The sequence below is a fragment of the Juglans regia genome, chromosome 14, assembly GCF_001411555.2.
Source record: "Juglans regia cultivar Chandler chromosome 14, Walnut 2.0, whole genome shotgun sequence".
Taxonomy (NCBI): domain Eukaryota; kingdom Viridiplantae; phylum Streptophyta; class Magnoliopsida; order Fagales; family Juglandaceae; genus Juglans; species Juglans regia.
In genome coordinates this window covers 20726812-20739511 of record NC_049914.1, presented here as the reverse complement: position 1 = coordinate 20739511, position 12700 = coordinate 20726812, and the positions used below count along the sequence as shown (strand labels likewise).

General features: G+C 34.2%; 1 protein-coding gene across 1 annotated transcript; it reads left to right on the top strand.

Moving 5' to 3' along the window:
* Positions 1–1586: 1586 nt before the first annotated feature.
* LOC108998926 lies at positions 1587–1925 on the top strand. Its single transcript, XM_018975698.1, has one exon. The coding sequence runs from the start codon at positions 1587–1589 to the stop codon at positions 1923–1925; it is 339 nt and encodes a 112-aa protein (XP_018831243.1).
* Positions 1926–12700: the final 10775 nt, after the last annotated feature.

Below are 12700 nucleotides of genomic sequence, written 5' to 3'. Positions count from 1 at the left end.
GAATCGAAGTCTTATCTCTATTAAGCCTTTGGCATGAGGCTTGTTCATAGGAGTCAAGAAGGCCATCCATGTTAGTCCACTCTACTGGATATGCTTTACAAAATAACAAGCTATCATCAGTTAAAAAATAAGTGATTAATACATATTTTTCCTCGAGCCATAGGAATACCTGTTATAAAACTAGTGGCCTCAACATGATTAAGAATGGCACTCAAAGCCTCTGAACATAAGATAAAAAATGTAGGATGATAGTGGATCACCTTGCCTTAACCCTCTTGATGCTTTGAATTGTGTTTGAGGGGAACCATTGAATAGAATGGACTAAGAGATAGAATTGATACATCTCATAGTCAAATCAATCCATCTCTGATTGAAACCTAGCTTGGACATAGTTGCTTTAAGGAAGTCTCACTCCACCCTATCATAGGCCTTACTCATGTATAACTTCAAGTCAATGAGACCAGATTTGCCCTTCATCCCCGAGTTCATTGAATGCATAGTTTCATAAGCAACTATATTACATTGTCAAGAATCAACCTTCCTGGAATAAAGACACTCTGAGTTGGAGAGATGATCTCAAGTAGTATCTTCTTTAGTCGATTTGTCAAAACGCTAGAGATTACCTTGTAAATCACATTGAAAAAAGAAATAAGCCTGAACTTTGATATCTTCTTTGGATTCTTCTTCTTTGGGATTAACACAATGTGAGTTTCATAGATAAGGCTCAACTCTCCCCCTGCATTATTTAAATTAGGCCTAGACATATATACATAGAAAAATGTTAAATGTACTTAAAAAACATTAACACAAAACTTAATTATCCAAATATCAGTTATTGATATGCTGAAAATTAAAAAATTTAAATTTTAAAAAAAAAACTAATAAAATGAGTCTTGTAAATAAAATCGTAAGTAAAAATATAAGTATATGTAGCACTACGTACTCATATACAAACTCTTTGGAACATGCATATACGAAGGTCTTATGTCATACTTATCCTCTAAGTACCAATTATAAATTAACATTATGATCACATTTTAGACTTCCTGCTGGTTCTTAAATATTTCTTCACTACAACTCATCAATCCAACCCCTTGACTCTTCTCTCTCTCTGACCTCTCTCTCAAATGTACTATATATTAATAAGTCATCTTCACTGGTCCAATGTCAACAACGCGTACAACGCCAAACCTTCGTTGTTTAGGCGATCTAATATAGCAGCAGATCTTCTTGCAATTGTCCCACTAGTTTCCAATCGCTTCAGCTCTGCTGATATTTCATCATCCTACAGTAATTTGCAAGCGACCTTACATTTACATGAAGGCATTAGTCTTTCATTTTATTTTTTGTTACAATCATTTCGCAGGTTACGGCTTGCAGTACTTTCATTGATTTTCTCAGAGACTGCTCGTTCTTTCCGTAGAATCATATATTATAAATTACTCTTACTGATCTCTAACTTGTTTCATGGCTGTAGATCAGTAGTACTACTGCATGAAGGAAAAATCGATATTTTACAAACGATCAAAACCCACAATTTAAAAGGTTGCTTGATCCGGACATATATATATATAGAGTACGACAACATGAGCAAACGAGCCAACGGTCCAAAGCTGGAATTGGAGCTGAACTTGTCGCCGCCAAGGCGGGAACACTCGCCTGCTGAGTCTCTAAATGTTTCGAACTTTTCTTCGTCGGAAATTTCCGTTGAAGGCTCATGCGTTTCATCAGAGCCTGAAGATCAGCCTATGACGTTGCAGTACTCCCCAAGCAACGCGGAACCCAGATCGATGATGCTTGTAGGATGTCCCAGATGCCTCATGTACGTCATGTTATCCGAGGCTGATCCAAAATGCCCCAAATGCAAGAGTACTGTCCTGCTCGATTTCCTCAAGGAAGAAAATGCCAGGAATACAAGAAACTGAGCTAGCTAGCTGGAGCATGCATTTGCATGGCTTCCTTTTCCTGTTCCTCATCAGCATCAATTCCAACTGCACCCTTCTCTTTTCTTTCTTTCTTTCTTTCTTTCTTTCTTCACTTTCTCAATGCTAGCGCCTTAATTTGGCTTGACCTTATTTATTTTTCTAATGCAGCTTTCATTTTCTTTCTTCGATCAGCTTTAATTATTTTAAGGTGTTTCTCTTGTCTACTATTAATTATTCCTTTTTGGTTCGTCGATACTTTGTGAAATTTGGTTGCATATTATGGGGGGAAAAAAAAAGAAGTAAACTGCTTGTTTCGATTCAAACAAACTAGATTAATGTAGATTTTTCATGTTAATTTCCTATATATATATATAATTATATACATCATACTACCATCCTATTTTTATCTTATTAAGTAAGATGTGGTATAGTTATCAACATTAAATGATAATTTATCACCTATATATATTAGGAAGATAAAAGAAAGAAGATTTACGTATAAGTTGAGCAAATTAACGTAGTCGTTTGGTGTAAGAAGCCGGATTTACTTAAAAAAAAAAAAAAAAAACTTAAAAATGTGTCGCACCACGTCAAGATATAAGCACCAGTCTGAAAGTAATTTACTTTTTTAAAATTTCTTTGTTCTCGATCACATAATTCTCACTTCGAGTTAGTTGATTCGTCATGACTTTGTCGATGCTGCATGCATGCATGTTTCCTTTGGCTATGATCTAATAAATTGGAATTTTTTTCGGAATTAATGGACCAACAACGTCCGCTGTACGTGAGTAAAGAGACGGATCGATGACGGTAGGTAGCTCTACGTAGCTGCATTAATCGATGACGGTAGATATTTTTCAGGAAGAAAAATTACTGCATAGCTTTTTTTTACTAAGGCGTGGACCGGATGATGCGGAAAAGTGGCTGCTCTTCAGATCTTTTCATAAAATTAACCTAAAATAAGATTTCGTTTAGTACATCCTTCAGCTTTCAAGATCCTTAGACTCTTCTATTTTAATAATTTTTTGTATGTCACTTAAGTTAATGTTGTATCCAAAGATAACAAAATTTGTATTCCAAGATAATAAAATCTAGTTATTTAAAAAGATCCACAAGCATTTTAACAACTTTGCCCATATTATCAAGAAAATATAGGTAATTATCTCGATCCATTAAATCATGTCAAATATTTATTAGTAAATTTTTTTTTTTAATTATAAAGAGATACCACAATAATAAATTACAAACTAATCACGTGACTTTATGTATTAATACTACGTTAGATTGTAAAGCTATATTATTGAGTAATTTTGACATATTGGTATGCATGATAAAGTCGTCTGTATATGTGTTTATATCTATATATAGATATATATGCGATGCGTTTAAATGGCAGTGGCATTTAAGACTATTTTAGAAGAGAAGATCTAGGATTTTCAGAAGTCATCATGTGTTACTGCATTCCGAGGACAAAGATCATTTATAACAATGGCGGGTACGTACACATGCAGGGCGATGCACGTGCATAGGTACTGAGCACTTAATGAAAGAAACGTATGGAAACTGATAATTCATAATGACACGATCGATGCTACCCCACATCAGTACTCAACCTTATAGAGAGAACCTCCCACTAACAAAATTAGGCTCATAGACTCAACAATTGTTTATATATAATAACAGAATAAATAAATAAACAAACGTTTTTTTTTTTTTTTAATGAGCAATAACTCTTCGATGTGTTTAAATGGCAGTGGCAGATCATTAAGGACAGCCCCCACCCCCCAAACAAAAGTTTAAAAGATCATTTATAAAGTACGTAGTTGATTTGTTTTATGAAAACCAAAAAGTTCGGTTTTTCAATTCTTATTAAGCTCCCTTTAATATTTTCTTTAATCTCTTCTACTTTATCATTTCTATGTTTTGATTTTTCAATTTTCCCTTCAACATTTTCTATAATTTTATTGTTCTCTCACTTGATCACAGCATCCATCCGCAACTTAGAAAAACCTTGAGTAAACAACAACCCTTCCCACCCTCGAATTGAGCCTGGCCACCAATTCCAAAACTAAAAGGAAGTGGCATCCTCTAGGCATAAAGTACTCAAAGCTGTTATGTTATTGGAAAGCTCCTCCACTAGATATCTAAAGTTAAATGTGGATGACACTCTGTTTTTTTATTAAAGAAAAGTTGGAGTTCGTGCTATTCTCATAAATGAACAAGATGAAGTTATTATGGGTGCTAACAAAGTGGAAAATGAAGTGCCAAATCTTGAAACTATTGAAGATTTTTTTTAATCATTTTTTCATATCCTTAAGTCTTTTAAGAACATCATTTCAAAAATAAAAATAAAAATTTAATCAACAAGTAAAAAAAAAAGAGATTATCTTCCCATGGGCACCCCCAATCCCACATAGAAAACGGCATCTAATAATATTGTGACATGTATGCACTCCATTTACCATCGATGTGATCGCGTTGCAGCGGATTGGGAGAAAAGAAATTAGTTTCCCGTATCCCCCATTTCCTTCCTCTCAATCTCTCTCCCTCAGGAACAATTCCCTCGAGCCCTAGCCGAATACCCCATCCCTCCCTCCCGTCGAGCCACAGCCACGACCCATCCTTCCATCCCGTCGAGCCACAACCCCACCCCATCCTTCCCTCTCGTCGAGCCCTAGCCCTAGCCCCACCCCCTATTTCCCTCCCTTTCTCTTTCTCTCTGTATTTAGTAAATACATGTGGATCCTTAATTTTGCAGAAGATCTATCTCGCTGCCCCTTTGAACAAAGTAATGGTTCTTCGAGAACAATTTCTAGTCCGAGTAATAGAATCACAAACTTGCCGAAACGTGGTTGTGGTTCTTTTCTGGATTTGGCTTCATGTGCTGGGTTGTTTATTTAATTTTTGAGTTCTTAATTAAATAGACGGGCCGAGATGAGTTGCCCCGGGCTGAGACGGGCTCCCAAGATCTGAGACGGGTTACGACAGGCTGTGGCGGTCCGGGTTGCGACGGTTGGCTGCGACGACCTGAGACGGGCCTGAGACGAGTTTCGACTGGCCGTGGAGTGCAGAGGGCCTGAGACTGGTATAGACAGCGTGGTGGGCAGTGGGGATTCGGGGAGGAAGTGCAGAGGGGGAAAACAAATCGTGTGTATTTGATTTTTGCTATCCTACAGTGTGGTTCATGAAAATTACATGAGGGTTGCTGACTTGTTTAAAATTTATTCGTTGCCATTGAAAGCCCGAGAACAACATACCCGTTCTGAAGAGGAACTGATGTCAAATATAAGGCATTCGTTTAATGTACCAATGCAAATTGAAGACGAAATTAATTTTTGTAAGACGAAACCTTATTCTTCTCTCAAAAAAAATTTTCTTTAATTTTTTTTGTAATAAAAAAATATATATAAGTGGGTACTACGTAGTTTGGTGCACCAAACCGCTTGTACCTAGCAAATCCCAATAAACATTATGACGTTTTAGACAGCTTCCTGCTGGTTCTTAGATATTTTTTTCTCTACAACTCATCAATCCAAGCCCTTGACTCCTCTCTCTCTCTCTCTCTCTCTCTCTCTCTCTCTCTCTCTCTCTCTCTCTCACAAAAGTACTATATTATAAAGCGTCTTCACATATCTTGTCAACAACGCGTATATCAGGACATAATTTTCATTTTATGTATAAGGACATAATTGTAATTTTATTTATATTTTACTTTTGTAATATAGCACACTTACCGTATAACATTTTTCTTCCCTTTATTCCAACTTGTATAAATAGGTTACTGTACATGGATTTTAATGCTTAATTCATTTTCACATGACTCTTTCTCCATAAGCCTCGTTTCTTTTTCGTCTTCTTGCTCTGTTAGGGTTTTTGTTATCTGAGTATTTTCTACACTTTACATGGTATCAGACGTTTTATCTTCTTCTTAACTCTTTTTCTTTTCCATGGCTCTCGCTACTGAATTTGTTTTTGGAATTTCTTCTAGTATCTTGTATATTACAACTGCTTATGTGATTTGGTTAGACCTTAAGGAATGATTTTCTCAGAAAAATAGACATTTTTCATTTACTGAAATCGATTTCCTCTCTTACTTAGGGTTCTCTTTCGGCGAGTAACTATTTTACTCGTCTTAAGGGTCTTTGGGATGAACTCTCTGATCACAAGCCTATTCCTGTTTGTTCTTGTTTTGTTGTACGAATGTTGAACTCCTATGTTCAATAGGAACACATTTTACAGTTTTTGGTTGGATTAAATGAGTCATTTGCACCTGCTCATGCACATATTTTACTGATGGAGCCTCTGCCTCCTTTGAATAAAGTTTTTACTCTTGTTTTACAAGAGGAATAACAACGCGAGATTTCTTCTGTCTCTTTGCCTTCTGTTGATTCTCATATATTTTCTTCTCATGTTGATAACACCAGATCTGTTAAATCTTTTTTAAGGATAGACCAGTTTGTAAATATTGTGAAATTATTGGTCACGTGATTGAAAAGTGTTTCAAATTGCATGTATTTCCCCTGGCTACATGCCAAAATAGAGGCAACATTCCATGGCTAATACTACTATCCTTAGTGATAGTGAACCCTCGGCTGTTTCTCCTTTTTCATTGACTGAGGCTCAGTATTAACAGCTTTTTTCTCTGCTACCTTCTCCTAAATCTGTTGATCCAGCTACTTCTATTGTCAATACTGTTGTTTCAAATAATTTTTTTGGTATTATTTTTCCTTCTAATAATACTCATTTTGTTTTTTCTGCTACTCATTGTATGCCTTTTGATTCTAATTCATGGATTTTGGATACTGGGGTCATTGATCATATGGTTCCCTCTATTGATTGTTTTACTTCTTTTGCTTGCTCTGTTAATGCTTTTGTGAAGCTTCCTAATGGTCAATCTTTAGTTGTTGCACATATTGGCTTTGTTTCTATCTCTGAGCATCTTGTTCTACATGATGTTCTATGTGTTCCCACTTTTCATTTCAAATTAATTTCTATTAACAAGTTAACACAGTCACCGACTTGTTCCTTCTTATTTTCCTCTAACATTTGTCTCATACAGGACCTGATTCGTTAGAGACTGATTGGAATGGATAGATTGCATGGAGGTCTTTACATATTTCAATAGTCAGTTTCTACTTCACATATTGCCTGTTTACCTGAAACAATTTATACATCTCTTTGTTCCAATACCTCCAAATGCTCCAATTATGAGCTTTGGAATAATAGACTTGGTCATCCTTTCAATTCTAGGATACTGTTTGTGAATAATTTTGTTTCTAAATTGACTACTCCATGCCATCCTTGCATGATCTATCCTTTAGCTAAACAAAAAAAATCACCATTTCCTAATAATGCTTAATTGTCTGCTGCTCCATTTGACCTAGTTCACTATGATGTTTAGGGTCCATATTCAGTACCTACTGTTGAAAGTTACAAATATTTTTTTACTATTGTTGAAGATTCAGCTCGTGCTACATGGTTTTATCTTTTTAAACATAAATCTGAAGTGTCACATATCTTTACAGTAGTTTTTTACAAAATGATTAAAACACAATTGTCCTAAAAAATGAAATCAATTCGCACTGATCATGGTACCAAATTTTCTTTGGATTCTTTTTTGCATTCGAAAGGCATATTACATCAATATAGTTGTGTTAAAACTCCTCAATATAATTATGTTGTGAAGAGAAAGCATCATCATAACCTTAATGTGACTCGAACAATGATGAATCAGTCTCATCTGCCTATTAATTTTTGGAGTGATGCTGTTTTTACAGCAACTTATCTCATTAATAGGCTTCCTACTCATCTTTTAAACCAAAAATCTCGTTTTGAGCTTTTGTTTCACACTATTCCTTCTTATAATCATCTTATAACTTTTGGTTGTCTTTATTTTGCTTCCACATTACAAAAATCTAGAACTAAGTTTTATCCTAAAGCTCGAACCTCTGTTTTTCTTGGTTATCCTTTTGGAATCAAAGGCTACAAACTTCTTGATTTAAAAACTAATCAAACCTTCATATCAAGAAATGTTATTTTTCATGAACATATTTTTCCTTTTACATCTCAACATAAACATGAATTTTCTCCCATGTTCCCTGTTGACTATTCAACTATAGATTTTTTAACTGTACCTTCAACTTTAGATTCTTTTCTTTCTACTACTTTATCTCTCAACTCCACTACATCTTCCCCTACAATTGATCCAATTGTTCAAACGCCTTCCACCCCAGTTTCTGTCCCTATACCTTCTGACCTTCCTAGAAGATCTTCTAGAGTCTGAAAGGTACCTAGTTACTTGCAGATTTTTCACTGTAACTCCTCTTCTATACACTCCACATCAGATCCTTAAACACTTTCCCTTCCATCAGATTCTTCTTGTCCTTCAATTTTTCCTCCTAAATATGATATATTCAATTTTTTTGCCTTATGCTAACCTTTCTTCTTCCCATAAATCCTTTGTCATGTTCATCTCTGCCAATACTGAACCTGAGTTCTGTCATCAAGATGTCAAGCACTCTCAATGGAGATGACATGTCAGCCGAGATTGCAGCCCTGAAACTTAATAATACTTAGACTGTTACTTTTTTTCTTCTGGGTAAGAAGCCTATTGGTTGCAAATAAGTTTTTAAGATTAAATATTGTGCTGATGGATCCATTGAGAGATATAAGGCAAGACTGGTTGCCAAGGGTTATACCCAAACTGAAGGCTTGGATTATTCTGTAACATTTTCTCCTATTGCTAAAATGGCAACTGTTAAATCTCTTTTGGCCATTACTGCTATGAAAGGCTAGCATCTTACACTGCTTGATATTAATAATGGATTTTGGCACGGGATTTATTTGAAGAATTATATATAGTTTTACCTCCTGGCTTTCACATTAAAGGAGGTCCCAAGTTTGCAAGTTGAACAAATCACTCTATGATTTGAAACAGGCCTCACGGTAGTGGTTCCCCAAGTTTTCCACTTCTATCCTCTGCTTGGGTTTTCAACAATTCAAAACTAATTATTCTCTTTTTACCAAGACTAGGGGTTCATCTTTTATTGCCCTTCTTGTCTATATTGATGATATTCTCATAGCTAGTAATGATATGCAAGCTGTTGAGTCTTTAAAGTCCTTGCTTAATGAGAAGTTTAAGCTTAAGGACCTTGGCAAACTCAAATATTTTCTTGGTTTTGAAGTGGCACGATCTCCTACTGGTATTTCATTGTGTGAGAGAAAATATTCATTGGAAATTCTTCAAGATGCTGGTCTCCTTACTTCTAAACCTGTTACTTTTCATATAGAGCAAAACATTAAGTTGAATAAGGATGTGGGAAACTTTTTGCCTGACCCTAGTAGAAGGTTTGTAGTGTGCCTTCTTTACCTCATAATAACTCGGCCAGGTTTGTTCTATTCTGTCAATAGACTTAGCCAATATATGGCTCAACCTAGACAACCTCATTTACAAGCTGCTTACATAATTTTACAATATGTCAAAGGCACTACTGGCCATAGACTTTTCTTTCCAACTAACAATACATTGTCTCTTAAAGCCTCTGTTGATTCTAATTGAGCTTCTTGTCCTGACAGTAGGAGATCTACAAGTAGTTATTATATTTTTCTTGTGAATTCTTTGGTTTAATGGAATATCAAGAAACAAACAACTGTTTCTAGATCTTCTGCTGAAGCTGAGTATCGATCAATGACCTCTATTACTTGTGATACCATTTGGTTTCTGACCTTATTATTTGATTTTGGTGTTTCACATTCTCATAGTGCTCAACTTTTTTGTGATAGTTAGGCTACTTTACATATTGCTGCTAATTCAGTTTTCAATGAAAGAACGAAGCATATTGAGTGGACTACTGTTTTATTCGGAAAAAAATACAACCTGGTTTTATAAAGACCTTCTATTTGTCTTCTGGACATCAACTTGCTAATTTGTTCACCAAACCTCTTGGTTATCTCTAATTTCATCATTTAGTTTCGAAGATGGGAATACATCATGTATACTCTCCATCTTGAAGGGGATATCAGGACATAATTGTCATTTTGGGTATAAAGACATAATTATAATTTCGTTTATTTTTTACTTATGTAATATATCACACTTGCCATATAATATTTTTCTTTCCTTTATTTCAGCTTGTATAAATAGGTTGCTGTACATAAATTTTAATGCTTAATTCATTTTCACACGACTCTTTCTTGAAGACTCTTTTCTTTTTTGTCTTCTTGCTCTGCTAAGGTTTTTATTATCTGACTATTTTTTACCTTTACACGTACAATCCCAAACCTTCGTTGATCAGGCGATCCCAAAAAATTAAAAATAAATAAAGTTTCTGTATAGTCTGACATGATCAAGGGTACGTAATTAACTCTGAGTAGTAAAGAGACGACGGGTGATGGTACGTAGCTGTACGTAGCTGCATTAATCTTTATCTTTGGGACCATTAACCAAGCTAACTGTCTATTATATATTGGCTTTTGCATATCTGCATGCATTTTCTCTCAACTGGCTTATTTGTACAGCGATGATGGATCGATGCTTGTACGTACATGTGTATATATATGTAACATTCATAGGCCAAGGTTTGTTTACAACCTAGGTACTATATATGTGTCAGGAAATTAAATGGAATCAAATAAGAACAATATAATTAGATCAAACGTGCAACAAAATGATATAAATATATATATAATTAATACATATATATATATATATACACACATACACACGAAAATCATACTCTTCTTTATTATAATAAGGAGATTTGAATTTGATAAATACTTTAGTCATAAATAAATTTTATAAAAATAAATTCACATAAAATTTACATAAGTTGATATAGTACGTCAGATTATAAATATTTTTTTATTAAATTAGTAGATCTAATATATGTTATGAAACTTTATCAATTTATGAGTTTCTTTTTATAAAATCTTTATAATTGTAGTACTTTTCATTGAACTTTGACCTTCTCGCACAGCCTTGACTCCTCTATAGATACAATAGTGTGTGTTTTTGTAACCCCCGGGCCCAGCCAAGCCACTATACAAAATTTTTGAGTTTATAGTTATGAAAAACCTTTTCGGATTGCGAGTAAAAGTTTTTGAAAGAGAGTTTGGGCCTAAGATATTTTTGTCGAAATATAATTCTTCAATAGGTTTAATAATTAGGTTTAAAATCTTTTAACAGAGCAATGGATTTTCATCCGAAAAATAAATGGGACAAGTATATATATATATTTTTTTGGTTGAATCGAGACCCAAAACTTAAGGAAAAAGCTCAAGCAGTAATCTCATATATTATCTAAGTCGTGGGCCAAATATATATTTTTTTTAGGCTAAAGTAGCCCGTGGAAGCGATTCCAGACTCCATGTCGCACAGTTTTACACCTTTTTTCTATTTTAAGTGACTTATTAATATGGATTATATAATTAACTTAATAAAAATATATTTTATATAGTTAATGATAATAAATTAGATGAAAATTAAATTATTAATTTATCTAATAACTATATAGTTAACTAATTGATATTATATATTAGTTAATTGATAGAATATTAACAAGTGTTAATAACATATTTATAATTTTATATTATTAATGGTGATAAATTAGATGAAAATTACATAATAAATTGTACAATTATTATATAAATAATATATAAAAAATATACTTTTTATTTTTATTTTTCATTTGGTCAAGTCCGGGATGGAAAAACCCTGAACTGGGATCGGACCAAAACTTTTTGATCCTCTAAAATATGAACCGAGATCGACTGGTCTCAATCTCGATCCGGTCCGATTGGTTTCTTGGGTCTGGACCGACCCTTTTTTACTCCTTGCTACAATAGAACACAAATATGTTGAACCACTATAGCTTAAGAGTTGGATGACTAAATGATGCCTAAGCCAATTCACGCCACTTTTACATCATTTTATGGGTTGCTCTTATGGTGAAGTCCAAGAGCAAGTGCAACGGGAAATAATGGTGCAAATAGATCGTGTTATGTCGTTACAACAGCATCGCGGTGGGCGAGAAAAAAAGAAGAAATAAAATTTATCAGGGTATATAACTAGTTTTAATATCTAATTTTATAATTTTATAAGACATTGTTAGTTGTTGATTGATGATATGTAATATGATACAATTTATATGTTTTTAAATTTTATGAAATTAGTATTTCTGATCTCTAGGTTCGAATGTAAATTAAAAACTTTCGAACGTGAATACATAAAAATTGTATAGTAACTACGTTCGAACGTTCTCACCCTCAAACGAATAAAACATTCGAATGATTAAACAATTAACGTTTGAACAAACCTCCAAACGTACCACTTGCATTCAAACTCTTCTTTGTTAACATTCGAAATAACGTCCGAACGTTAAACTCGTTACGTTTGAACATTGGTCAGTTAACGTTCGAACATAAATTCAAACGTTGATTGTAATTAATGTTCGGACGCATTAACGTTCAAACGTAAATATGATACGTTCAAACTACAATAAACAAACGTCAACTTCTGTCATTTGAACGCTAATCGGTCGGGTTGTCGTTCGAACGTTTAATTGGACGTCCGAACGTTACTTTCTGTGACAGATCTCAATTGTCACAGAAAAATGGAATGTTCGAACGTTAACCTAAACGGAACACTTCCACCCGTCACTAAAATATTTTTAGTGACGGTTCAACAGTAAACCGTCACCAATTGTTTTCTATGACGCACATTAGGTGAGGGTCGTGAGGACTGTTTCAAACCGTCACCAAATATCTTTAGTGACTTT